This window comes from Panthera tigris, chromosome C1 (assembly GCF_018350195.1).
Source record: "Panthera tigris isolate Pti1 chromosome C1, P.tigris_Pti1_mat1.1, whole genome shotgun sequence".
Lineage (NCBI taxonomy): Eukaryota > Metazoa > Chordata > Mammalia > Carnivora > Felidae > Panthera > Panthera tigris.
Genome location: NC_056667.1, coordinates 103,267,959 through 103,294,606, shown reverse-complemented (window position 1 = coordinate 103,294,606; position 26,648 = coordinate 103,267,959). Strand labels below are relative to the sequence as shown.

At 49.3% G+C, this 26,648-nt stretch overlaps 3 protein-coding genes across 7 annotated transcripts; 1 reads left to right on the top strand and 2 right to left on the bottom strand.

Annotated features, from left to right (window-relative positions):
• The first annotated feature begins 1,289 nt into the window (after positions 1-1,289).
• Positions 1,290-11,111, top strand: PIAS3 (protein inhibitor of activated STAT 3). 3 transcript variants are annotated; one of them, XM_007092562.3, is made up of 14 exons: positions 1,290-1,438; positions 4,153-4,570; positions 4,714-4,798; positions 5,018-5,068; positions 5,316-5,406; positions 5,908-6,042; positions 6,287-6,392; positions 6,982-7,055; positions 7,187-7,347; positions 8,462-8,595; positions 8,676-8,844; positions 9,011-9,144; positions 9,329-9,366; positions 9,940-11,111. In XM_007092562.3, the coding sequence occupies exons 2-14, from the start codon at positions 4,156-4,158 to the stop codon at positions 10,204-10,206; spliced, it is 1,860 nt and encodes a 619-aa protein (XP_007092624.1). In that variant the 5' UTR covers positions 1,290-1,438; positions 4,153-4,155; the 3' UTR covers positions 10,207-11,111. The 3 variants fall into 3 exon arrangements, with proteins under 3 accessions (XP_007092624.1, XP_007092623.1, XP_042849893.1); XM_007092561.3 differs by lacking the exon at positions 1,290-1,438 and adding an exon at positions 2,053-2,149; XM_042993959.1 differs by lacking the exon at positions 1,290-1,438 and adding an exon at positions 3,344-3,930.
• On the bottom strand, positions 8,593-14,091 carry NUDT17 (nudix hydrolase 17). 2 transcript variants are annotated; one of them, XM_042993960.1, is made up of 8 exons: positions 13,475-14,091; positions 13,075-13,258; positions 12,780-12,805; positions 12,559-12,651; positions 12,217-12,315; positions 11,862-11,998; positions 11,340-11,492; positions 8,593-8,831 (listed from the first exon to the last, which is right to left on the bottom strand). In XM_042993960.1, exons 1-8 carry the CDS (start codon positions 13,664-13,666, stop codon positions 8,828-8,830), a joined length of 888 nt encoding a protein of 295 aa, XP_042849894.1. In that variant the 5' UTR covers positions 13,667-14,091; the 3' UTR covers positions 8,593-8,827. The 2 variants fall into 2 exon arrangements, with proteins under 2 accessions (XP_042849894.1, XP_042849895.1); XM_042993961.1 differs by lacking the exon at positions 12,217-12,315.
• A 1,578-nt stretch (positions 14,092-15,669) lies between these two features.
• POLR3C (RNA polymerase III subunit C) lies at positions 15,670-26,513 on the bottom strand. 2 transcript variants are annotated; one of them, XM_007092559.3, is made up of 15 exons: positions 26,353-26,513; positions 25,142-25,308; positions 24,133-24,388; positions 23,837-24,022; positions 21,856-21,944; positions 21,203-21,307; positions 20,977-21,069; positions 19,165-19,245; positions 18,840-18,891; positions 18,428-18,488; positions 17,837-17,987; positions 17,009-17,110; positions 16,829-16,878; positions 16,263-16,412; positions 15,670-15,836 (listed from the first exon to the last, which is right to left on the bottom strand). In XM_007092559.3, the coding sequence occupies exons 2-15, from the start codon at positions 25,286-25,288 to the stop codon at positions 15,755-15,757; spliced, it is 1,605 nt and encodes a 534-aa protein (XP_007092621.1). In that variant the 5' UTR covers positions 25,289-25,308; positions 26,353-26,513; the 3' UTR covers positions 15,670-15,754. The 2 variants fall into 2 exon arrangements, with proteins under 2 accessions (XP_007092621.1, XP_042849886.1); XM_042993952.1 differs by lacking the exon at positions 23,837-24,022.
• Between the last annotated feature and the right edge of the window lie 135 nt (positions 26,514-26,648).

Below are 26,648 nucleotides of genomic sequence, written 5' to 3'. Positions count from 1 at the left end.
GGCAGTTAGAATTTAGAACCAAGTACTTGAGCTTGAGTTCAGCTTGAGGTCTTACCATTGCTGGCAGCAAACAGCAGGGAAAGAACCTGAGTGTCAGGAGAGGGTGCACATCTTCCCTAAGAATGAAATCCACAAAGTAGTCAGTAATGGTCCAATTCAACAGGTATCTGGGGATATCGGTAGGCTGGTACCTTGATTCTTGTGGTTTGGGTGGGGTCTCATGGGAATGATTATACTGAAGGTTTAATCTAAATGAGAGGATTATTTATATTATTTATTAAAGTACTATTTTATGCCAATTACGGGTGTTTTTTGTTGTCTGTTTTAGAGACAGAACAAGTGCGAGTAGGGGAGAGGGGCAGAGAGAGAATCCTAAGCAGGCTCCATGCTCAGGGTGGAGCCCAATGCGGGGCTCCATCTCATGACCCTGGGATCGTGACCCCAGCCAAAATCAGGAGTCTGACTCTTATCTGACTGAGCCTCGCTGCCGCCCCTTGCCAATTACAGGTTTAACTGTCTTGCTGCGGCTGCTAGACTGAGAGGTCCTGCAAGGATTTTTATGTCCTCAGCACCTAACGACCTCTGAACAGCATTCAAATGTTTGTTGAACAAATGACATTGTCGCTTAGGTCCCAGCCAACTCACTATAATATGCTATGAGTTCCCCCAGTATCTAATTTGGGTAAATGGCCCTAAAATTGGTGCTTTCTTGGTACCTGCATGAGTGATTAGCTTGGTTGAGCATGGAAGTCTCTGAAAGGTCAGAGGCTTTGAAGAAGAGTAAGTAGTTTAGAGAGGGGAAGAGAGATGACTTTTTTGGGTAAGAAATCCTCCCCGCTGCTTACCTTCAGCTACACCAAGGGCGTGGGGTCTCTGGTGACAGTCTGCGTATTCGGGTAGGGGGTGAGGGGCTACAGGGAGAGTTAGGGCTCAGGTACACTTTGGGTTCTAGTAGCTCAGGCTTTCCCCCAGGGAGAAGAGTCTCGTTCCAAGTACGAACCTCTTTAAGCAGGCAGATCCCGGTCCCCCTCCGCCCCGGTCTTATTTGCAGCATGACTCCACCCCGGTACACCGGGGCAAGGGGTCAGAGCAACAGTGAGAAGGATGAGATTCAAGAAAGTCCTACCTTCGGATCCACTCACTCGAGGAGTTAATCTCTCAGCGCCCGCTGGGAGTCCCTCCCTCTCCCGCCTCAGACCCCGCCCCCTCCCTCAGTCTCGGCAGCCCTGGCGGGCTCGCTCCGGAGGGGGCGGCCTGAGCCCCAGCGCTGGGCCGGGCGGAGCTCCCGGCCGGGCGGAGCTGCGGCTGCAGCGTCCAGCTGCCGGACCGACCTCCAGCCTTGTAGACCGCGGGAGCGGCGCGGGGCCCCCTCCCCCCACCTCCCCAGCCCACCCTCCGAGCTTCCCGAGCCCCCTCCCCGCTCCCTGCAACTGTGCTGGTAAGTCCCGCTCATCGAACCAAACTTTTTTTGCTGCCGAGCCGGAGTCCTACGGCAGACCACGAACAACACTGCAGTTGGCTGGTGGAGGGGTGGGGGTAGGGGCGAAGTACTGAGAATAGCCGTCTGGAACTGAACTAGTCACAACTAGTCATAGCTTCTCCGGAATGGATCAGATCTCGCCCATTTCCCGAGTTGGTAGAACTCTTGACTTTAGCTGGTTAAACTTGTAGAGAGAGAGATGAGGGTATTCGCTCCAACTTCTTCACCCCTCCCCCATTTCTCTTAGATTTAGCAGTTCTCGATACTTTCCCTCCATATTTCAAGTAGTGTTGGCTCTCTAAAAGCTCACCCCTCCCAACTCTGGCGTGGCAGAGCCCCCTCCCCCAGGCACTTCGGGTCCGCCTCCTCTTCGGTACCCCCGGGAACCCCGCGATCTTTCAGGCTCCGCTCCCTCCGGTCTTGCACTGGGGCCAAAGACGTGCAGGGGCTGGGTCCAGCCGCGGAGGGAGGGGCTGAGGCTGGGGCCTGTCCGGAGCCGGGCGGGCGGGGCCGGGAAGGGGAGGTGTAAGGGGGCCGGACGGGGCGGAGCAGGCGGCATTTGCGGCCAGCGCCGGGGTGGAGAGTTGCGCGCCGGTCCCTGGGCCTGAGCTCGGGCTCCGGCTCCGGCGCCTGCGATGTCTCAAGATGGCGGAGCTGGGCGAATTAAAGGTACCGGCCCCCTCCCCCATCCCCATCTGGACTGAGCCCGGCGGAACGCCGAGTCAGGGAAGCGACCGAGACTGGGTGCTGAGGTCTCGGGAGGGGGCTGGAGACGTGGCGGGGACTGGCTGCTGGGGGTGGGAGAGAAGTGGCTGTGGGCGAGGACCGGGCTGCGGCGGGGCTCCGGGGGCGGGGCCGCGGGGCAGATGTAGGGGTGGGGCCGAGGGGAATTGCAGCTGTTGGGGGCCGAGGCTCAGGGGGCGGGGACGTGGGGTAGAAGTCGGGTTTGGCAGTAGGGGCAGAGGTGGGAGGAGGGCCAGGGGTAAAAGCTGCTGTAGAGGCTTAGGGGCGAGCCGATCGAGGCCAGGAGATGCGACAGTAGGGGGCAGATGTGGGGATGGGACTGGGGGGCAGATAGATGCACGGGAGGCTCCTCGGGAGGTGCGGCGGAGAGGATGGAGGTTTGGGGCTGCTCCTGGGTTCCGAGCCTTGGGCAGTACCAGTAGGCGGCTGAGACCTAGGGGGCGGGGCTGTGCGGGCGGCTGGATCGAGGGGTGGGGCCGAAGCATCCCGGAGGCTGAGGGGAAGGTGCTGCCTGGGTGAATCGAAGCTTCGGGCCGAGGCGTAGAGGAGTGTGAAACTATGCGATAGGAACGGGGTGTGTGTGTGTGGGGGGTCCTTGACAAAGCTAATGGAAATGGAGAAATAAAAACGGGACCGAGGAAATAAGGGTGGGAGAAGGGTATAAGAACAAGTTTTTCATCACACTCCTCAAAAGGGGTCCAAAACCATAAAACCCCCCGTGAGCGGGAGAATTGTGGAGGGCTAGCAAGGCCTGCCCATGCCAAGGTCTTCCAGAGATTCACGGGAGGGCGTCCTTTAAGGAGAAAGCTTCTTGTGCCCTCCTGCTGCCACACGGTCTTTGAGGGTAACCAAATCCGAGGACATGTCACAGAACCTTAAAAAACCATTGGGTTCATCCCCCTGCCTCCTGGCTTTGTTCTGCCTTTTGAAATGGAGCCATACTCCTTGGCGGGCTTGAAGTCTAGTCCCCTGGGCCCAGCTGCCTTTAGGGGAACTTGGATTCTGCACCCTGGCTCAGGGGCCCCACGGCTTCTCCTCATCCTCCCTGGGCCTCTGCTTAGTTCTGCCCTCTCCTCTTCCACCACTAGGCAGGGGCGCGGGGGGAGGGGGGGCGCGGGGATCACTTAACGTTCTCTATGTAGGAGAGAAACAGGATATTAGTTCCTGGTGGATGGAGTAAACAGGTAAACAAGGAGGCAGCCTGGACTCAGTGATTTACTAGGAAGCCCTTTGCCCCAAGATTTTGTCATCTGCTTCCCTGAAAAACAGGCCCGAGAGAACAGTGGTTATGTAAATGATGCTTAGAAAGGATTTGGGGGAGTTACAGGCATTGAACCCTGACCTGGAAACCCTGGCCACAGAAGCTTCAGAGGCTTGGGGAAAATAGCTGAGGTGGATTGAGGTGTTGGGAGGGGTGTACCATGGGGCACAATCCTCCAGCCACCTGCCCCCTTTCTTCCCTGTGGGGCTGTCTGGCCTGAATCCTCTCCTCCCCCTCCTTCTCCCTGTCTCCTAGCCTCTTCCCAGGAAGCTAGGATGGGTCTGAGATTCTGAGAAAGAGCAGGAGAGGAGATAAGCAGCTTAAAGGAGTGTCTAGGCTCAAGGTGGGGATGGAGATAGGAGGCCGTAGTGGACTCAGAGGTGTGCCTGTGGATGACTTGCTGTCTGCCCCCTGCGCCACCTGGCCAACTTACAGGCATAGGGAGGTAGGGTTACTGCAGCTCTGGGGGACTGGGGGTCAGGTTGACCTGAGGGTTGCTGAAATGGGACTGAGGTGTCCCTTTGGCCAGGGTGGCTGTCTGGCAGTAACCCACTGGCTGCGGAGTGTCTCTCAGATGAGCGCGGGGGGGCGGAAAGAGGCATTGCCTATTTGGGAGCTCAGCCCCAGCATCCTCGGCAGGATTCTCAAGTGTCTGTGTTGTCCACAGCACATGGTGATGAGCTTCCGGGTGTCTGAGCTTCAGGTGCTGCTCGGCTTTGCTGGCCGGAACAAGAGTGGACGGAAGCACGAGCTCCTGGCCAAGGCCCTGCACCTCCTCAAGTCCAGCTGTGCCCCCAGTGTCCAAATGAAGATCAAAGAACTTTATCGCCGCCGCTTTCCCCGGAAGACCCTGGGGCCCTCTGATCTCTCCCTGCTCTCTCTGCCCCCCGGCACCCCTCCTGTCGGCTCCCCTGGTCCACTAGCTCCCATTCCCCCGGCCCTCTTGGCCCCTGGCCCCCTGCTGGGCCCCAAGCGTGAAGTGGACATTCACCCCCCTCTGCCCCAGCCCGTGCACCCTGACGTCACCATGAAACCATTGCCCTTCTATGAAGTCTATGGGGAGCTCATCCGGCCCACCACCCTCGGTATGGCTCTATCTTCCTCCACCTTCCTCCTGACTCCATGCCTCTTGCCCGGGCCTTTTTTAGGCTTTAGTTCCATGGGATTGGCAGCCTGGGACGGGGGCAGCCTCCGTGGCTGGGGAATAACTGCCCCTTTGTGTCCCCAGCGTCCACTTCCAGCCAGCGGTTTGAAGAGGCACACTTTACCTTTGCCCTCACACCCCAACAAGTGCAGCAGATTCTCACCTCCAGGTACATCTCTCCCAGCATCCTGGGTGTTACCCCTGGACTCTGCCCCCTGACATTCTCTTCTGTCCCATTCTGCCTGTCCATCCTTCTGCACCTGCTTTGTCTCTCATTCTCTGGTGTGTCTCTTCTCTGTCCCTGGGACATTTAACTTTCTGTGTCTCTGTTCAGCCCTGCCTTCCGGGGGCCACATCCTGACATGTCTCCCTCTCCTTCTTGTCACAGAGAGGTTCTGCCAGGAGCCAAATGTGACTATACTATACAGGTGCAGCTAAGGTGAGTTGATCCTCTCCGTCCCTCCCTCCTGGGCTCCTGTTGGGGGGTGGGAATGAAATAAGGGTATGATAGATCCTGCTAGAGGATGGCCCTGCTCTGCTGTGTCCACCCCAACCCTGGGACTTTTGTCGGATGCTGAGGGCTACAGATATCCATGACTGAATGACTGAGGTCCCCTGCCTTTCCACCAGCTGCAACTCAAGAAACCGCCTCCCCTGCTGTTTCATCTTTTCTCATCTCTTACCAGGTTCTGTCTCTGTGAGACCAGCTGCCCCCAGGAAGATTACTTCCCCCCCAACCTCTTTGTCAAGGTCAATGGGAAACTGTGCCCCCTGCCGGTAAATGTTCTCCCCTTCTTCTAGCAGTTCTCTCTTCCCTGTTTCAGTTCTTGAATGGTAACTACAAACCTATTATGAAAAAGACATGCCTAGCACAGTGCCTGGTACATCATAGGGACTCAGTTTACTGATCGATCAATATAATCTAGAGGATACTAAGGCAGGGCTGATGGAGAACTTGGAGGGGGGACATTCATTCAACCCAAAGGACAGGGAAGACTTCTCTGGAGTGATGATCTCAGAGCTGAGAGTTGGAAGAAGTGGGGCGTCCCTATTCTTTCTGCTCAGGAACTCATGAGTGGGTTCCTATTTCCCTGGCCAATGAATAAGCTCTCCTTCCTCCCCAGGAATAAACCCCACACACAGCCCTAGATAGTGCTCTGGGTTTGGGAGTCACCGAACGGGCCCCCATCTCCTTGGTCACCGAGTGAGCTGGCCTTCCTTCCAAGACGTGAGTAACCTGAGAGATAAGATGTCTTGACCAGTCCCTCCTTTCTCCAGGGTTATCTTCCCCCTACCAAGAATGGGGCTGAGCCCAAGAGGCCCAGCCGCCCCATCAACATCACACCCCTGGCTCGACTCTCGGCCACTGTTCCCAACACCATCGTGGTCAACTGGTCATCTGAGTTTGGACGGGTGAGCAAAGCTGAGGCAGGGAGCCTGGAGAAGCCTGCAGGGTGTGAGGGGGAATCATCCAGTGTCTTGGGTTTAGGGAAACATCTTCCTCTTTATGGGTCGTTCTGTCTTAACCCGCTGTCTCTGGTCCTCACGGGACAAAGGGTTGGAGTGGTGGTGGTGATGATGATGGTGATGATGGTGGTGGTGTGGTGGTGATGATGTGCAGAGCAAAGGCTAATTACCTCCCCCTGCCTCCAAGTAGAACTACTCCTTGTCTGTGTACCTGGTGAGGCAGTTGACTGCAGGGACCCTCCTACAAAAACTCAGAGCAAAGGGTATCCGGAACCCAGACCACTCTCGGGCACTGAGTGAGTAATGTCCTGCCCCTCTTTACCACTCTGATTTGGATCCAAGTTTTCCTGGTCCTCCAGCCTTTATCGCCAAACCCATACCTGACCTGTGACAATATACATCACCTCTCACATGAACCCTAACCCTCCCCTCATCCCCTTACCGATCTTCATGGTTGAGAAGTCAGACCACTCCCAGGCACTGAGTGACACCCTCTCACTCTCAGTTATACATCTGCTTTGCACCTCACAGACCCTGTCTCCAGCCTTGCTGGAATATGGCTGCTTGAGAGTGGGGAGAGTCTTAAGGATCATCTAATCTAACTCTCTTTTGATGTTTCAGTTCCCTCTAAGTCATCTCTGCCAAAGTGTCACCCAGCTATATTTAAGCATCTTCGGGGTTGGGGAAATCTCTCCCTGACACTCAGTCTTCATGTGATCTTCCACTGGCCTCCAAAGACCACCCCCATGTGACATCCCATGGGTCCCCAGAGGCACTCTGCCCAGCTGCCTCTCAGCCAGAACCATCTGCTTCTGGCCTCACCACCTCCCAGGCTTCATCTCCAGCTTTGCTGACCCCATGGCTCTGGCCTCATTCTTGTTTCAGTCAAGGAGAAATTGACCGCTGACCCGGACAGTGAGGTGGCCACTACAAGTCTCCGGGTGTCACTCATGTGCCCGGTGGGTACAAGGGAGATGAGAAGGGAGGAGGGTGGGGCTAAACTCTGGACCCATATGAGGGCTCCTAGGGCTACTAGAGTGAGGGTTCCCGGGATGTAGGGACTGTGACCAGAGCGCTTGTCTCCTCCCAGCTAGGGAAGATGCGCCTGACAGTCCCTTGTCGTGCCCTCACCTGCGCCCACCTGCAGAGCTTCGATGCTGCCCTTTATCTACAGATGAATGAGAAGAAGCCAACGTGGACATGTCCTGTGTGCGACAAGAAGGCTCCTTATGAATCTCTTATCATTGATGGGTAGGGCCGCTCTGCATTCTGCTTCCTTTTACCTTCGACATCCACTAGGAACCCTCCCATCGACAGATCAAGATGGCTTCCTTCCCCTCCACGATAACCTATCCACCCCTTTATGTGTATACATATAATTTAGCCTCTTTATAATATACAGTTGACCCTTGAACGACACAGGTCCACTTATACATGGGGTTTTTTAAAACAGTCCAGTAAATATAAATGGTATTTTTCTTTTTGATGATTTTAATATTTTCTTTTGTCTAGATTACTGTATTGTAAGAATACAGTATGTAATACACATAATATGCCAAATAATGTGTTAATTGACCCTTGATGCTATTGGTAAGGCTTCTGGTCAGCCGTAGGCTATTGGTAGTTAAGGTTTTGGAGAGTCAAAAGTTGTCCATGGAATTTTGATTGTGTGTGAGGTCATGTCCATGGATTTTTGATTGCGTGTGAGTGCTTTTAACTCCCGTTTTGTTCAGGGTCAACTGTGTATATTTCCACCACTGAAGATTTATTGCATGAGGTATCATGCTGAGCACATTGCATATCTCATCTCATTGAATCCTCATAATTAACCCTGTGAGATGGATATTGTCATTACAGGTGAAGAAGCTGGGGCCTAGAGAGATTATCTTGCTCAAAATTATAATTGTTAGTAAGTGGCGGCGTCAATGTATTGAACTGTTACAATATAACACCTATAACAACTACCTGACCTCTCACTGAGCGTGGCAAAACGTTCTTTTGAAGATTTGGATGGGCAGATCTAGCTAGTCCTAACCCCCTTCCAGAGCCTAAATTATGGCCCTCATCGAGAAGACTTACGAAGTTCTATATCTCTGCTCCTTTGTCTTGTCACAAGTACTATGTGAAACACATGCTTAGAATGTATTTTTTTTTTTTTTGAAAACGTGGCATTTGAAGTTTGCAAAGCTCTTTTACATACTTTACTTGATTCTGACAACTCAAGAGAGGTGAGTAGGGGTGAATAATATCCCTGTTTCACAGATGAGGAAACTGAGGTTCAGGAAGGTGAGTCCCAGAACTCTCTGGCTACTGTTCCCAGCGATCTCCCAGCCTCCTGAATTCCCGTATCTCCCCTTCCCCCCAGCTTATTCATGGAGATACTTAATTCCTGTTCGGATTGTGATGAGATACAGTTCATGGAAGATGGATCCTGGTGCCCAATGAAACCCAAGAAGGAGGCATCTGAGGTTTGCCCCCCGCCAGGGTATGGGCTGGATGGTGAGTGACCCCCTGTCCCCCAGCCGAACTGAGTCTTGGATGGCCTCTTCTCTGAGACACAGTCCTCTTACCACCCACAGGCCTCCAGTACAGCCCAGTGCAAGAGGGCAATCCATCAGAGAGTAAGAAGAAGGTTGAAGTTATCGACTTGACAATAGAGAGCTCATCAGATGAGGAGGACCTGCCCCCGACCAAAAAGCACTGTCCTGTCACCTCGGCTGCCATTCCGGCTCTACCTGGAAGCAAAGGGTATGAGGAAATAGGCTGAGTCCGCAGCAGAAGGGGCAGAGAAAGAAGTCAGAAATGCTTTCTGATCACTGGACAAACCCCGGGGCAGAGAGGGGACTCAGGAAGCTGAGCTGGGTGAGGGCGTCTGTCGTTCGCTGGCTGCCCAGCTCCTCCTCTCTCCTCACAGAGTCCTGACATCTGGTCACCAGCCATCTTCGGTGCTACGGAGCCCTGCCGTGGGCACACTGGGCGGGGACTTCCTGTCCAGTCTCCCACTACATGAGTACCCACCTGCCTTCCCACTGGGGGCGGATATCCAAGGTAGGACACTGACCACAGGGTGGGCTCTGCCCTGCCCCATGTGCCCTGAAAGCAGATCAGAACCCCTGCTCCTTTTCAAAGCCTTCTGGCTGTCTTGTAAAGGGCTACAATCCAAAGGATTTTTTGGGGGGGGCCGTGAAGGGGTCAGACAGGAGGCTGATTTTGATTTTTCTTTTCCTACCAGGTTTAGATTTATTTTCTTTCCTTCAGACTGAGAGTCAGGTAAGTGGTCCCATGTCCCATGAAGATCTCAGATCTCTGAAGCTTCCTATCTAGGCACTGATGGGTCCCCTCCCCCTCACTTTCCCCTGAGAACTAAATCTGCCTCTCTGTGAGGGAAGGTGGGAGCTGGGGGGCCTAAGGAGGGTGTGGGCACTTTATGTCCCTCCCAGGCCCCACTGGTGCTTCTTCAGATTCTCACCCATGTCTTCTTTGATCCCTTGTTACTGTCCTGTCTCCGGAGTTTTTAGAATCCTGCCCCTGACTATTCACACACACAACCTCCCCCCCAACACCCATGTGCAGTTGAGCGCCATGCCTGCCCCGGCCGGACATTCCACACATTTCAGACGCCCACAAGGCCAAGAACCTAGCAAGATGGAGGGGCTGTCTCAGGGCAGGGAATCGGGTAGGGTATGGGGAAGCAGGGGAAAGAAAGAGAGTCTCTCCTGCTTCTCAGAGGGTACCTTGGGATCCGGAGGATTTGAATTATCCCCGGCTATTTCTGAGATGAGTGACTGGGAGGCCGGGTGAAGTCAGGAGAAAATCTTAAACTGTGCCCTTGATTCCTCCCAGCACTATGGTCCCTCCGTCATCACCTCGCTAGACGAACAGGATGCCCTTGGCCACTTCTTCCAGTACCGAGGGACCCCTTCCCACTTCCTGGGCCCACTCGCCCCCACACTGGGGAGCTCTCACCGCAGCACCACTCCAGCACCCCCTCCTGGCCGCGTCAGTAGCATTGTGGCCCCTGGGGGGGCCTTGAGGGAGGGGCATGCGGGACCCCTGTCCTCGGGTCCCTCTTTGACTGGATGCCGGTCAGACATCATTTCCCTGGATTGAGTCCCTTGGATTATGGAAACTTCACTGAGCAAGTGTGCTGTGGGGTCCAGACCCCTGGCCACTCCAACCCCTCAGGGGGCTTTGGCCAAAGGCCAGAAAGACCTTCATGGATGCCTGTTTTTGGCCTTATCTCTGCCTGACAAGGCCAGCACCCAAAGGGTTAATATTTAACCTCTTTTTAAGGACATTTGGGTTCTATTTTTGGAAATGTTCTTTAGATGGTTGGCACATTCCTTTGGGTATGTTAACCTAGGCAGCGGGAGGCACGTGTGTGATGGGGTGTGAGTTGGGGGAAGGGCTGAATCCACTAGACCTTGGGGGTGGGGTGGAGGGCAGGGGCGTTTCTCTTGTCCTCTAGAGCCCTCTCTTCCCCAAACCTATGGTTCTGTTCCTTCCCCACATCCATGGTTTCTTCATGTCCATTCCATTCTCTTCGGCCAGACAGACAAGTGGAGAAGCTAAGACAGGCCGACACATGGACAGAGAACTCTATTTTGGGTTGCAGATTTTTTTGTACATAAACAAGAAAAACCAAAATACTCCAAAGATGACTTCCCCTGCTTCCTACTTCCCAGTGTGACTGTGGACGAGATAAGGCCTTAGCTCTGATCCCCAGGGGTTTGGGAGCAGGGCCTGGCCTATTGCCTGGGTCTCTCTCTATTTATATATTTAAGTGCACAGTGTTTCCTATGCTGACCAGCTTGGGCCATGAGCTTCTAAAGGCCCATGGCCCCATGGTTAGGTCTGGCTCATTCTGCACCTTTTCTGGGAGGTGGGAGGACTTCATGCTCTCCCCATTCTCCTTTTTCAGGCTCCTCTGGGGCTTAAGACCTACATTGTAATTTTACTTTTTATTCCCAAAGTTGTAGCAAAGTTCTTATCCACAATAAAGGTTGTGAATGTTCTGTGAATGTCTCGGAGGGGGGTTGGGGAGGGAGTTCCACACCTCACTCTCCAGATCCCTGGTTTGGGGCAAGTGGGGGAAGGGGTCCCAGGTTCCGTTCTTGCTTGCAGGCCCTGGTGGGGGTGGGTGGTGGGGGTGTCCCCAGAGGACTTCCAGGAGCAGCTCCTCCCTCCTGTCCCCCTGTGGAGCATTCAGCCCAACGTTGCGGGGCCAAGTGCTTTACTCTTACCTGCCCAGATGCTGCAGCCAGAGCCTGAGGGCAAACTTGGTCCCAGCGCTGACCCTCTCGTTGCCTTCTGCTGTGGTCGGGGTCGTCCGCAGCAGCGTGGATGTGGGCAAGGCCAGGGGTCGAGCTCTTTTGTCCTCCCCTAGTTCCACTGTACTGCATGGTGACAGCTCCTGTCTGGGCTGTGCCTTGTGGCTTAGCCCACTTCACCGAATCCTCCCGCCACGGCAGGAGAGGGGTGGGTGGGTGGGTGTTGACCTCATTTTACAGGAAGGAACAGATTCAAGGGGGGGGTACTGAACCCTCGGGAGAGTGGGAGTCCATGCTAACCAGTCAGAGCAGGAACCTTTGGACGCGGATGGACAGTGTCTTTGATCTTGTGTGCTCTCTTCATGATCAGTTGACCAACCCACTCCCTCAATCTCCCTCACCACGCAACATTCCCTTCTGAGGAGGGGAGAGAAGTGGAACTTCTCAACGCGTACATGTTGGTATTTGGGGGGTGAGGCAGAAGCTCTTACTTACAGGACAGAGGGTGGTAGGTCCCGGGGAAGATGTGTGGGTGTCTCTGTCCCATCCTCTGCAGCAGCCACGGCAGCTGCTATCTCTGGTCCCAGCCACGTAAAGGCGCTCACCTCACTCGGGTTTGGTTGGATCCGGGCCTGGGGCCAGACATGTAGGTCCCTTAGCCATGGCCTCTCTCTTGGGAGGCCTGTTCTTGGTTGCAGCCTACCCACAGGTGGAAAGGAGACAGACTTGGGGCAGGGACAGGGGCTGTTGGATTTCTTGGTTATCTCTGACCACCCCCCCCATCTTAGTCACAGAACCAGTCTGCATTGTCTCCTGAGCCCCCATTTCCTTCCTGCACCACCAGCCCTACCTGCAGCTGCTGCTGTGACTCCCAGGAGACCACGAGTAGATAGAGAATGATGTGATGGTATCTGGGGAGACCCCAGCTCAGCCTAGGAGGGTAGGCAGACTAAGAGAAGAATACAGCAAAAGTGAGAACTTCCTGTCTCTTTCCGAGACTGTAAATACAGCTGAGGAAGCGCAGGGTCGAGATGGTGCAGGAGGGACCCAGGTGGAGACTGGATTTGGGGACTCCAAATTCCCTCCCCCCGGTCCCCAATGTTTCCCCTGGGCCAGGCAGGTAGGACTAAGAAGAAATTGTTAAGGACTCTTAGTTAAATAGGAAGCGACCTTTGCCACCTTCCTGTCTCACCTCCCATAACCCCAGAGGGACCCAAGAGAACTGGCCGTGGGGCAGCTGTAGTCCAGTCTCCTCCTGAAGCTCTCGCAGCCCTCCGTCCAACAGCTGGGAGCAACAAAGGGCAGGTCACAGTGGCAGGTGCCAGACTCCTCCAAGTCCCTCGGCCCACACCCAAGGCAGCCCCAGTCTCGGGTTTCAGGGCAGGGTGAAGGTTGGGCCAGCAGTCCGGTTACCTCTTCATCAAGTCCCACGTGCCCACCTGCGACAACAGTGGGACCGATAGGTAAGTGGTGGTATTCCTGGCCGGGGACACCCCCCCTCTCCCCCCCCCCCCCCCCCCCCCCCCCCCCCCCCACTATTTACACTACTCCTTCCCATGGGCGCTGATGCCGTTGTCATCCTTCGTGAAAAGGGGACAGACCACATTTCTGGGGCTGTTTCTCTGTCCTTTGGAAACTGGGAATAACACTGTTGGGTGAAGGGCCACTTTCTTCCCTGGACTTGGGATCTCGTCCTCGGGGCACTCACCTGGGGGTACCCAGAGGTTGGGAGAAACGCTGAGGGTGCGTGTCCTGCGCGTTAACAAGACAGACTGGTCGCTGGACTGCAGAAGGACGGCCACACCCAGATCCACACCTCGGTTGCTGGGCAGCTCGGCCCCCGGAGTCCTGAGCTGCTGGTCCAGGGCCGCAAAAGGGCAGAAAGGGGGTCGCTGGCGGGAGGGAGTCGTTCGGGTTAAGGCTTCAGAACTGGGGCAAAAGTCGGGCGACAGCGCGCGATGGGGCAGGAGGTTGAGTCGGGACGACACTTGCACCCCAGGCCTCTCACGCCAGCTCCCGCCCGACCCCGGTCTCCTTCGATTCTTCACTCCTGCTCCGCTCCCCGCCTCCTGGGGTCCCCTCCTCCCCCGGGTCCCCCTTCCCCCGACCTGGAGCGGAAGCCTGGCCGAGGAGCCTGGGAATGGCCCGTCCGAGAGGACGAGTCGTCCTCGCTTCAAGCCGCAGTGCGTGGGCCACGGCCCGAGCCCTGGCCCGGCGCCCAGGAGGCCACACACACTCTGGGCGAAGCTCGGCGACTCCGCGCGCCCGGACAGGAGCAGCAGCACCCGCGCGGCGGCCATAACGCCGCCCTGGGGCTGGGGCCGCGGCCCACCTGGCGCCCTCTGCTGGTCCAGCGTTCGCAGGGTCGGGACCTAGAGAGCTTCCGCCAAATGCCCCGGGACGTTAGGTAGAACCCTGGGGGATGAGCCACGGGTGCAATGTTAGTTACTAAGAGACAAAGAAGAAAACCTCTCAATCTCAGCTTCCCTTTTCTTCCCCTCTTCTCTGTTTAGAAGAGTGATCCCAGACTGATTTCTCAACTCACGTGTCCAATCCCGCCGGCCAAGGGCTGAACCATCAGCCGCCCGCAGTCGTTCTGCGCGCACCTACCTCCCATAGTAGGTGCCACCACGAATTAATTGCGTAAGACTCCTCGCCAGACACTCAGGAAACATTTTTGACACCTCCCTTTTTCTTCTCACTCAAATGCCAACCCAATGCAGCGGATTCTACCTCCTTAAACTTTCTCAAATCCATGTCTCTCTCTCCAGCCTCCATTGTTCCAGTCCAAGCCTTCCTTATGTTCTGCCTGAGATTCTATCCCAAGTCTCCAGAATAGTCCTTCCCCTACTTCATTCTCTAGGCTGCTTCCAGAGTGATCTTTCTCAAACACAAAGCTAATCATCTTGCTCCCTATGGCTCAGAAGGTAAGCTACTAAGCACGGTATAGCGAGGACCCACCACCCCTTGCTCCTGCCCGTCTCTCCAGCCTCAGTTCTGGCAGGATTTATGCCCTATTTTCTAGTCACATCCTATTTGCAGTTCTTCCTGGAACCAAGCTTTGCTTCCCTCTGGGACCCCTTTCCCCTTCCACCTGGCAAACCCTCATCATTCAAAAGAGATTGTGACTTTCTCTGTGGTTCCTTTCCTTACCTCTTTGTGCAAAATACTTTTCTACTAGAGCCCTCATTATTTCCTTGTTATTTGTCTCCTCCCTCTAGGCTATACTGGCATATTCATCTTTGTATCCCTAGAGCCTGGCCCAGTCCTGGGCACTGACAGGTGCTCAGTAAAGGATGGTGAGTAGCTTGAAGGCAGGGACGGTGTCATATTTATCTTTGTATATTATATCCAGTATAATGGCTAGCAATGAATTGGCAATTGACTGTTGAATTAGACTAATTCATTAATCTTTTTTTTTTTAATTTTTTTTTAACGTTTTATTTATTTTTGAGACAGAGAGAGATAGAGCATGAACGGGGGAGGGGCACAGAGAGAGGGAGACACAGAATCGGAAGCAGGCTCCAGGCTCTGAGCCATCAGCCCAGAGCCCGACACGGGGCTCGAACTCACGGACCACGAGATCGTGACCTGAGCTGAAGTTGGCCGCCCAACCGACTGAGCCACCCAGGCGCCCCACTAATTCATTAATCTTAATGAATTAGAACGGACACTGGTAAGAGGAAACTAAAAAGATTGTAACGACACCTACCTGCTTTAAATGAACTGAAGCTACTGGGACAAATTACATTGAGATGAATCATCTACCCATGGTACTGAGAGAGAAAACTTAGAATTGCTACTTTAAAGAAACCATGGAGAAGACGAAGGCAATGACTTCTTGAGTGTTTACCATATGCCAGGCATTGTGCTGTGTCTTACACACAGTTTCAGATGTGCTAGAAGCTTGGAGATGGCAAACTAGATTCTGCTGTGAATGCTGAGGCCAATCCACCTGCTGGCCCATCGCCTACTGTGTGTGTGTGTTTGTGTGTATGTAAGATTACAATTTAACAAAATAGAGAACAGGGGTAATTTGAGAATGGAATGAACTACTCAGGAAAAAGTTTCTTCCACTGCTAGGGATGTTCAAACACAGGTGCGGCTGATTTCCTGGTGAGAAATGATGCATCTGATAGATGATTACTCTAGTTGATTTAAGGTCCTTTCCTCTGTCAAAATCTGATGAAGGGAGAATACAGTGATGGGGCTAAGACAGTTTCAGCAAACTTTAAAAAACTTTCTGGTGTATTCTAGGCAGGAGGCATGGAGAGGGCATTCCAGTATAAGAATCTGCAACATATTCCACTGTAAAGAATGCATCAGGCACTGCCTTTATTTTTCCTTCCAATCTCCTCAGACTTTTTGAGGAAGGCTCTTTTTCCAGGTCATTGTCTCTTCATGGTGCTCTCAATATATGACTCCAGCAGGAAGATGGTTTCATCCACTTGGATCTCACTGGCATCCAACCTGAGTGAAAAAGGGAAAGCGTTTTCCAGACTGAACATTCATGGGCATATTTATGATCGGAGGCCATGGAAAATGGACTTGAAGGCACTTTAAGACATAGTTTGAAGGCAGAGGTGACGGCAAAGGTCTAGAAAATAAGTGATGGGGGCCTGCATGAGGACCAAGACGAAAGGCCAGATTGAGGCACACTACTGAGCTTAAATCAACAGACTTGGTGAATAAGAGTGTGGTAAGGGAGAAGAAGCTGAAGATGCTTTCAGAGTTCTTAGCTTAGGAAAACAGGTGGATTAAATTCTGCCAGTCGAGCTGGGGAGGAAGATAGTGAGTTTAGGATTGCTTGGGTGAAGTTGGAGTGGTAGCAGGGTATCAAGGTGGATTTTTCTGAAAGGTATTTTGAAACATAGGTCTGAACTTTATGATACTTACTTGTTGACATTACGCTTCAGGGTTTCTAGCTGCTGGCGTTCAGGGGCTGTGATCATTTCCTCTATTTCTTGTAGCTGTGCGTCCTCGGCACCTGTAGCCTGCATAGATGCAATGATGGCTTCTACCCTCTGTGACTTTTCCAGCAGACGCCTGTCAGACAAACACAACTCTGAGGTATATCCCCTAGCCTTGGAGATTCTCTTACCTGTTAGCCTTATGGCAGAACTCCCCCATCTCCCACGTTCCTGATCAAATAGATACTGTCACCCACTAACCATAGTTTTTACAAATTTAACTAAATATACGACTTCACTCCTCAAACTCTTACTGCCTCTCATCTGTTTAATGCCAGTTTGTACGTTTCTCATAAATTTAATCTGCCAAATTATTTTACTGGGGGTATATTAGAGCAGTTTAGACTAATGTATGATTTATGTCAACCCAAGACAATATTTCAATGCAACTAGACTGGTTATTGTCCCTTTTGGTTTCTATTTCTACAGGAAATTTCCCTTCGAGACTTTGACCTTGAAAAATGTAATTACTCAATTGAAAATGCTACTTACTTGTTCTCTTTGGTTTCAAACTGTCTCCTTTCTATTAAGTTGGCTATGCTCTGAGGGGAGAGAAGAAACACAGAAATGCACATGGTTCTATTTAAGTAGCTCAAGTAAAATAGCTAAAGGGGGCATGAGGGTGAGACTTGTCGGGTGGAAGGAATGGGGAGAAGGTCCAGAAGCAGTTACCTTGTAGCACCTGTGCAGCAACATTCGGGCAGCTGACAGGATGTTCACAGTATATAAATAGAAGGTCCTGGATGGGGCATGGTCTGGCGTTTTGGGAATTTCCTATTTGTCCACAGAAAGACAGAAAAGAGAAATCAGACTCTTCTTTAGAACTGGCAGAGTAAACGCCTGTCCCATCCAGAGCTACTCAGCCCTTTCTTTCACTTATACTCTTCTATTCTCCAGTCATTCAGCATCTGGGTTTATGGCAAAATCGGCCACATGAAGAGATTTGTCTATATGATTGCTGGCATCCTCAGTGGGGAAGAAAGAGAAGGCAACTAATGCTTATTGATTGTATTTGATCTTTAAGATAAACCACATTATTTTTATTACCACCATCCATCACATTAAGGATGAGAAAAAATGACAGTAGGTACTTTGCTCAATATAACTGAATCAGGGGCAGAATTGAGATTCTGTTTCGTCATAGGGTATACTACATGGCTCTGCACGTAGTGAAGACCCAGAAGATGCTGCTGAGAAATTTAATCTGTAATAAACTTAATGCCTGAAGAAAGGACAAATCACAGGGACTAAGAACTGAGGAATAAAGGGTGATTCTGGGGTGATTTCTTGGCTGTGCCTCTTTTCAACTAGGCCACTTAAAGCTCCCCAATTCTTTTTCAAGTTCTTACTATGTCTTGGTTAATCTTTTTTTTTTTTTTTTTTTTTTTTCCATCTCACAGCTGGACAGAGAGTTTGCTTGGGGCTCAGGATGTTTGCCTCAGAAGTTTCTTTCACCCTAGGCCAGCTCCACTGGTTGGTGACCATTATGCCACTGGTTACCTGGAGTGATATGAAATTTTCTGAGAGCATCTTATAAAGCATATCCTTTGCCTCCTTTGCTGGAATCATTGCAAAGTCTTCTACCTGTTTCTGCTCCAGGTGTTTCTTTTGCAAAACTAGACGGAATATTCTGGCACAGCGAGACCCAAATCTGGAAAGGAATAAAGAAAGTAAATGGCATACCAACATAGGTAAGTTTTAGCTCTGAGTCACAAATGGCGGCTGCTCTGTTTCCATGTGTGGGGCCAGGGCCAGAGAGAGGAGCAGTGGTCAGGGAGTTCTCTCACAACTCCAGACTGGTGACAGTACTGCTGACCACACTGCTGACTCCCGTGAGTACCTCAGTTCCTGCATTTGTAAGGAAAGGCTTTAGGAAGTCTGGTTAATTGGCATCACTGGGAATTAAGCAGGAGGATATTTAGGGTGAAGAGTAGTAGTGGGTGGGATCTGTAACAGTCCAGTGGAAAAATGGGGCAAGATGCACCGAGATGTATCTACATTGCTTGCTTACAGAATGATCAAATTGCTTATTCAAATGGAGTGTGGAAAGGAAGTGTCAGATCCCAACCCTGAGCAGGGTGATCTCCTTACCTCTCCTGTACGACAGACTCCAGAGTGGCTGTGGCTAGGGATCCTAGAGCTTTATGCAGGTCTTCACATAGAGGATTAAGGTCAGTAACGTTCTGGCCTGGTCACTGGGATCTTAGTTTTATTCCTAAGTCTCTAAGTTAAAATTTAAATGCAATTTTATCTTTCACATTGGTCTCACTTATAGTATGAAAGTATTTCAATACCTTCATTTACTAGGATTTAAGTCAGGGTTTTGCGGAACTAAAATTTGGTTATTTAAAAGTCCTTTTTACTTCTTTATCATCTAATGTAGTAGTTCGGTTTTCTGAATTATTTAGTATACTGAATATTATCCAGTCTCTTCTTTCATAAGTCACTATTCTGTTTCATAGTTCAGGTTGCCCAACAGTAAGGAAATAACTGGCAAGGATACTGATGACATACATTCCTCCACCACTGTCGCCAGACTTTCCAACAAACTCTAGCTATTAAAAAGAGAGAGAGAGAGAGAGAGAGAGAGAGAGAGAGAGAGAGTGAGTGTTAACTGAATGGAAAGTCCAGTGATTCTGTTTCCAAAGGAGCAAATCTGGCCAAGAGTTTGCAGCAGGTAGCCCTCCTATCTGTCTGAGCTGGCCAGGTAGAAAATGAGGCTCCCAGAGGATACCAGGTTTCAGTGGCAGAAATAAATCGTAAACATAGCAGAAAAAGAAAAAAACAAACAAACAAAACAGAAAGAAAGAAAGCAAATTCAGACTTACTGGATCGTCTGCCAGTAGAGTGAGATACTGATCGAGAACTTGTTTAGAGATGTTATAGCCAACAGGCAGGGATCTAAAGATCTATGGAGCAAAAGAGATGGTGAAAATGGGTTTGGGAACTTAGAATTGCTGACATTACTGAGATAAAATTGTTTTAATTTTAGGTATCAGAAGTATAAATATGTCCAAATGTATAGCAGCATTGTTTGTAAGAGTAAAAAACTAGAAACAATCCAAATGCACAATAATAAGCAACTGATTAAAATAAAGTACAGCATGGCTACTAAGTGGAATATGATACTGCCATTATGAAAAATGAGACAGATTTAAATATACAGACATGAAAAAGGTTGCTTAGATATACTGTCATATGAAAAAAGCAACTTTAGAAGAGTATGTAAAGTAAAATCCTATTTTTTTGCTAAATATATATATATATACATATATATATATGTGTATATATATATATATATATATATATATGTATATATATACATATATATCTCTCTCTCTCTCTCTACATAAATGTGACAATAAAGATAAGTACCAACTATTAACAGGAATCCCTGGGGCTGGGATCATACAAAACTATATATTTAAACTGAGGTATTGTTACACATAGTAACAAGTCCAGATCTTAGAGGTTCAGTTTGATGAGTGTTGACAATTATACCCACAATAAGATATAGAACATGTCCATCATTCCTAAAAGTTTAGGGGGGGGGCTACAACTTAAAAAAAATTATGCATTTCTATGCTGTCTGAATATAGGTCACGTAATAATTTTTGTCAAAATAAAAAACCCTGAAATCTTTGTTATGTAACAAGTTCAAAAATTTTTAAGTAATATAAAATGAAAATATAATTATATTTAATATGGATACATATTGTTACGAAATTAAATATGTTATTTGATACATTAAGCTTTTCATGTTTTAAGAAAGACATATATTAAAAGCAAATCTGAAATACACAAAATGAATATACTCAACAAAACAAATGTAAGGGACCAAATAATGTTTGAGCACCAACAAAGGTTCTCAGATTCCAAATAGTGGAGTCTAAGAACAATTAGGAATAGCTTGTACTTTGACCAAGGTAATGGTTTAGGTTTTTAAAGGCTAGATCCCTAGAGACCAAATATTTTTTTCTTTAAAAAAAAAAATTTTTTTTTAATGTTTATTTTTGAGACAGAGCGAGAGACAGAGTGCAAGTGGCAGAGGGTCAGACAGAGGGAGACACAGAATCCGAAGCAGGATCCAGGCTCTGAGCTGTCAGCACAGAGCCTGATGTGGGGCTCGAACTCATGAACCACGAGATCATGACCTGAGCCAAAGTCGGATGCTTAACCAACTGAGCCACTCAGGCGTCCCTCTTTCTTTCTTTTTTAAATGTTTATTTATTTATTTTAAGGGAGAGAGAGAGAGAGAGACAGAGCGAGAGAGAGAGAGACAGGGAGAGTGTGCATGCACGAGAGCAAGGAAAGGGCAGAGAAAGGGAGAGTGAGAATCCAAAGCAGGCTCTGCATTGTCAGTGCTGAGCCCTGTCAGTGCAAGAGCCAGGGCTTGATCTCATGACCATGAAATCAGACCTGAGTTGAAATCAAGAGTTGGATGCTTAACCAACTGAGCTATCCAGGAGCCCCAAGGCCAAATATTTCAGCAGCTACCATCTGAAGAGAATCCCTGTCCTACCTGAAACAATAAAAACTCGTTCAAAGGCTCAGACCTCAACCTAATCCCAGGCTCGATGTAGAAGAATTATAATATCCCACAGTGTGTCAGAAAACTAGTACAAGAACACGAAAGTCACCTCATTGGAAGACAACGGCTGGGTGAAGGGAGCAGTAGAGGGAGTGGTAATCTCACTCATCCGAAGCATAGTCCGCACGATCTCGCTGCTGGTCTGGGTTTGAAAAGTGAACTGGAATTCAGAATTCACTCTGCTGTGCTGGCTCTGGCTATATGCCAATGGCCACATCTGGCAAATAAGTGAATGTTCCTGATCCAGGCCACTGTCCCACCCACTCAGATATCACCTGGTCCATCCTGTTGGCAACTGCGCTGACAATGGCTTGGTCACGGAAGTGCTGGTGGAATCTGTCAAGGTTGGCCTGCCAATAAATCCCATCATCTGGAATGGGCTGAGGAGGAGAAAAGGATTAAAGAGAAACATTTTGGTACAGAAAATATGGTGAAGAATTTTGCGGGGGAAGAACTGGATTTAGCTGTTCACTATTTCTTTTCCTATTCAGTAGCAACTACGTGGACTGGACAAAAATCATCCAATCATGTGGCATAGTGCCTTGACAAGACAAACTCACAATACCCAACTTTAGATTCTCTAAACTCACCTCTAATCTTTCTCTGTCTGAACTCTTCGTTAAGTCTCCCATTTACCCCTCTCTTCCTGCTCTCAGCATATGACCTTGCCTCTTATTTCAGAGAGAAAACAGGCAGCCTTTTTTCTGGCATAAGCTGTTACCACTGTCCAATGACAGAAGTGAAGTGAAGCCTTAGAAGGGGACGGCAATGGTGTTCACACTAATAGTTTATTCCTGGCCAACATTTAATGAAGTTCGTAATCCTCCTACTTCTCAACCAAGGACCTTGTCATCTCTCTTGGGGCTTGTTATCTTCGTGCTCTTTCTGCTCATCAGGGTGAGGACTCCTAATCAAGAAGCCCCATTACCTCTTTGTTATCTGTGCCATGTTTTGGTCTTTTGGCCTTCGGCTCCCCAGCAGCATCTTCATCAGATGATCTTCTCCTTTTACCTTTTCCTGCCAAATAAAACAGGTGACTAGTGAGGCTCATCTCATATGAAGACAGGAAATCACTGAACGTAAGAGCAGGTGTCCCTCCATCCCAAGATACCTCCAGCTGCCTCTAGGCTAAAATTGCTGAGGAGCTACAAGAAATTCAAGTTGGAGTGCCTGGGTGGCTCCGTCGGTTAAGCGTCTGACATCAGCTCAGGTCATGGTCTTGTGGTCTGTGGGTTCAAGCCCCACATCGGGCTCTTTGCTGACAGCTTAGAGCCTAGAGCCTGCTTCGGATTCTGTGTCTGCCTCTCTCTCTGACCCTCCCCCGTTCATGCTCTGTCTGTCTCAAAAATAAACATTAAAAAATAATAATAATAAAAAAAAGAAATTCAACTTAATGATGAAGCCATTTGAAGGCTCCATATAGTCACAAAATTAAGTCTTAATCTTTCTCCCTCAAACTGCTCCTGCTCCAATGCTTCCTTTCAGTAAGCGGGACCATCCTCCTCCCCCATATGCAAGTCAGACACACAAATGTCATTCTTGGTACTTCTGTCCTCTTTACCCCTTCTAGATATAATTTTTCAATGGGTTTGTCAACATTTATTTTTGCCCCATCCTTTCTGCAGGCAGAAAATTCTTTTAAAAATGCAAATAAGGTCATGTCACTTCCTTTAAATCCTTTGGATTTAAAGAAAAATCTTTGCTCTTAGGATAAAAAAGTTGCTATAGGGGCACCTGGGTGGCTCAGTCGGTTAAGCGTCTGGCTTCGGCTCAGGTCATGATCTCACAGTTCGTGAGTTCGAGCCCCGCATCGGGCTCTGTGCGGACAGCTCAGAGCCTGGAGCCTGCTTCACATTCTGTGTCTCCCTCTCTCTCTGCCCCTTCCCTGCTCATGTTCTGTCTCTCTCTGTCTCAAAAATAAATAAACATTAAAAAAAAAATTAAAAAAAAAAGTTGCTATAGAAGGTCTTGCACGATCTAGCCCCTGCTTATCTTTTTTTTTAAGTTTATTTATGTATTTTTTTTAAATTTTTTAATGTTTATTTATTTTTGAAGGAGAGAGAGAGACAGAGTGTGAGCAGGGGAGGGGAAGAGAGAGGGAGACACAGAATCCAAAGCAGGCTCCAGGCTCTGAGCCCATCAGCACAGAGCCCGACGCGGGGCTCGAACCCACAAACCGCGAGATCATGACCGGAGCCGAAGTCGGACGCTCAACCGACTGAGCCACCCAGGTGCCCCAAGTTTATTTATGTATTTTGAAAGAGAGGGAGAGAGAACCACTCCCAAGCAGGCTCTGTGCTGTCAGCATGGAGCCTGACGTGAGGCTTGATCTTACCAGCTGTGAGAGCATGACCTGAGCTGAAATCAAGAGTCAGAAGCCACCCAGGTGCCTCCCTGCCTTTCTATCCTTATCTCATAGTTCTCTTACCTTTGCTCACCATGATTTAACTACACTGACCCATTTTTTACTTCCTCAAATAACCTATTTTTTTCCCCTCACTGCATACTATTCCTTTTGCTAACAATGTTTGTTCTCTGTACTCCTTCGTACGTTACGTCACTGGTTAGTTCCTACTTTTGCTTCAAATAGTAGTTCAAATGCCACTTTCTTAAAGAAGCATGTGTTTTAAACCTTGATAAATCTGGTCCCGTTATATGTTTTCATAACATCACATACTTTTCCTTCATAATACTTAACACCATTAGTTACATATCTATGTGGTTATTTGATTAATGTAAGTCTCTTACATTAGACTTAAGGCCCAAAAGGTCAGGGACTTGTTTATCATTTTACACCACAGAATAAATCCTTGGTAACTGCTCGATGGATTCATTCATTCATTTAATGATCATTGAGGAAGAATCCACAATTAGGGCATGTCACAGTTCTAGGGGTCAAAATTCCTTACCTATCAAGCTCAGTTTAGGAACCAAGTACATGTCCTTTTCACTGATGATAAGAATGGGGGCAGGTGGTGGCGGCCCAGGGTCTGAATTCTCAGTAACAGGCACCCAGGGGCAACGCTGCACAAAGTGTGTGTCTGCTAGTCGCACAAATGTGTTTGATACCTCAGAGTAGTCCATGGTCTTGCCATCTGTACAACAGGAGGAAAGAGGCAGGTGAGATGGCCTAAGTTAGCTGCGGGTCCACTCCTGCAGTCAGCTAACCTATGTTTTTGCTAACAGCTGTGGATACAGTACTGACCCTCCATAGTCTCTGTAAGCCGGTCTGCCACTTTCTTCACAACAGCTGACATTGTCATTTTGCCATTCAACAGCAGCTCCTCAACAATGAGCTCTCCAGTGTCACTGTACAGTGTTTTGGCAGTGTAGATGTACCGGGGATACCTAAGCATTCGCAACACTCGGCTGCACTGGGCTTCATACTCCACTACGCCACGTTTGTGCACTTGATATATCACCAGGTTGTGCTGGATGAGCACACAAAGGGCTTTTTTGACCTAGATGGGACCCAAAAGAAAGAAAGGAAAGATCTGAAGACACAGCTCATTTGTGTTGCCAATTTTTGTCCAACAATTTACTAAGTATTAGGAGATAGCTGGCTAAGAACCTCTGTGCTTCCTCCTTCCCTCCACTGGAACAGTTATTAAGAATCACATGTCGGGGCGCCTGGGTGGCTCAGTCGGTTGAGCGTCCGGCTTCGGCTCAGGTCACGATCTCACAGTCTGTGAGTTCGAGCCCCGCGTCGGGCTCTGTGCTGACAGCTCAGAGCCTGGAGCCTGCTTTGGATTCTGTGTCTCCCTCTCTCTCTGCCCCTCCCCCACTTATGCTCTGTCTCTCTCTGTCTCAGAAATAAATAAACATCAAAAAATTAAAAAAAAAAAATCACATGTCAATGGAAGAAATCAGCAAGATTTCTCCCTGTGATGCTCATATTTCCTCTGATCATTCAAAGTACAATGTACTTTCCTTCCATTGTACTCATTCCTTAAAGGTAGCACTGAGATTAATAGACTCATTATGAATAAATGAGGTCTGACATAATAAGAGCAAAGATTTGCCTAAGAAGCCATGATGAGCCACCTCGAGAAGAACCTTGAGGCCTATATCTCTTCCCACCCCCCTGCCCCCACCAATAACACTGTTTTGAACCTAGGGGAGACTCTCTCCCTTTTCTATTTTGTGGGGTAAGGAGCAACAGTATTTAAAGGTAGGTAAACGAATGAAAGCAAATTAATGTCGTCTACACATACCTGATCCAGCGATGTTCCTGTGTCGTGGGCAATTACTCTTAATGGCTGGCTGCCAGTTCTGATTAGGTGGACTCCTATTTTTTCTACAATCTCTCCAAAATGCTCTTGCAGCAACAAAGAACAAAGTTTAATTTCTGCTTGAGTCATTGTACCAAGGAGTCTCAGAGCTAGGGGGGAAAAAAGCTATATGATGGAAAGTTTTTCTTTTATGCTGGAAGCAGAGCTGCTGAGTGCAAATTCATGTACTTTCTGGGGGCAATTTTGACATTACATATCAAAAGGCTTAATTAACATCTTGCATACCTTCAACCTAATAATTTCATTTTAGATACGCTGTCTCAAGAAAATAAATAAAAGATGTCACTGTACTTCTCCTTAGAATACTGATATACTGGAAACAACCTAATGTCTAACAATAAGGAGTTAATTCAGTAAATGATGGCACACCCATACAATGGAATACTACTCCACCATTTAAAACAAAGTTTATGTACGAGCATAGAAAATTGTTCATTAAGTGAAAGAAGCAGGTTACAAAGCAAAATGTAGAGGAAAACTCAATTATTATGAAAAACAAAAAAAGAAATATGTGTGCATAAAAAAAAAAAAAGACAAAAGACTCGAAGACTATATGTCAAATTGACCTTGATGGGATTATGTGTGATTCTAATGTTCTTCAAAAATTGTTGTAGATGGTATTGCAATGTCATAGACCTTAAATTCTATCTATACTTCATTTGCTTGGGAGAATTAAGGCCACTGTTCACAGCCCACTGGGAGTGAACAGGTAATGGCATTCCCAGTCCATCAAGGAAATGACAACTTAGAAAAATAAAGGAAAACTTCTCAACTGGGTGCTTCAAATAGATGAAATATGTTGTCTGAAGGGCAGTATTTAATTCTGAAATTTCTACTTCTTGACAAAGTAGACACAAACAGAAACAGACATAGTTGACTCTACATACAGTATGATTACTTCCTTATTATCCCAAGTGCTGCCAAACACTGGTTTGTTCATTTATTCTCCCAAATCCCCAGAGATCAAATCTTTGCCACTCTGCCTCAGTATTCCCACCCACACGTCTTCAGGCAAGCATCCTCAGAAAAGGACTTCCAAGGAGCTCAGCTCCTGACTCTGCACACCCTTCACGCAGCTTCCCGTTCCGGACTTGGTCCCCTGGTCCAGAGACAAGGCCGCTTCGCCCACTAACCTCCGGGTGAATGCAGTCTAATGCCGCCGCGTAGCCCACGGTGGCTTCTTGCGGCTCCCGCTGGCCGCCGGGGCAGAGGGGGAGCCCACGGCCTCGCACGCCAGCGCGCGGATGACCAGTAGGAGGGAAAGGGAAACAACGCGTGCCGCTCTACCCCAGAGTTTCAGTGGTTTCCGGTGACGCTCTTTCTTTATTCTCGCTGGAAGGTTGGAGGACCTGCAAGCCGCTGTCTGAAGAGCCGGCGGACGGGCCGCGGCGGGCGGACTCTCCTTCCTGCGCCTCTCTGGTGCCGGGAG

Coding starts and splice junctions, on each gene's coding strand:
- POLR3C (XM_007092559.3), bottom strand. CDS start 25,288: ATGACTCAAGCAGAAATTAAACTTTGTTCTTTGTTGCTGCAAGAGCAT. Junction 21,945..23,836: donor TCCTAAACTGAGCTTGATAG/GTAAGGAATTTT, acceptor TTTATTTGGCAG/GAAAAGGTAAAAGGAGAAGA. Junction 17,111..17,836: donor AAAATTTCATATCACTCCAG/GTAACCAGTGGC, acceptor GTGGACAAATAG/GAAATTCCCAAAACGCCAGA.
- PIAS3 (XM_042993959.1), top strand. CDS start 3,835: ATGGAGATAGGAGGCCGTAGTGGACTCAGAGGTGTGCCTGTGGATGAC. Junction 6,393..6,981: donor AGACCACTCTCGGGCACTGA/GTGAGTAATGTC, acceptor TTCTTGTTTCAG/TCAAGGAGAAATTGACCGCT. Junction 7,348..8,461: donor GAATCTCTTATCATTGATGG/GTAGGGCCGCTC, acceptor CCTTCCCCCCAG/CTTATTCATGGAGATACTTA.
- NUDT17 (XM_042993960.1), bottom strand. CDS start 13,666: ATGGCCGCCGCGCGGGTGCTGCTGCTCCTGTCCGGGCGCGCGGAGTCG. Junction 13,259..13,474: donor CGGCCAGGCTTCCGCTCCAG/GTCGGGGGAAGG, acceptor CCCTCCCGCCAG/CGACCCCCTTTCTGCCCTTT. Junction 12,316..12,558: donor TCCCTCTGGGGTTATGGGAG/GTGAGACAGGAA, acceptor TTCTTCTCTTAG/TCTGCCTACCCTCCTAGGCT.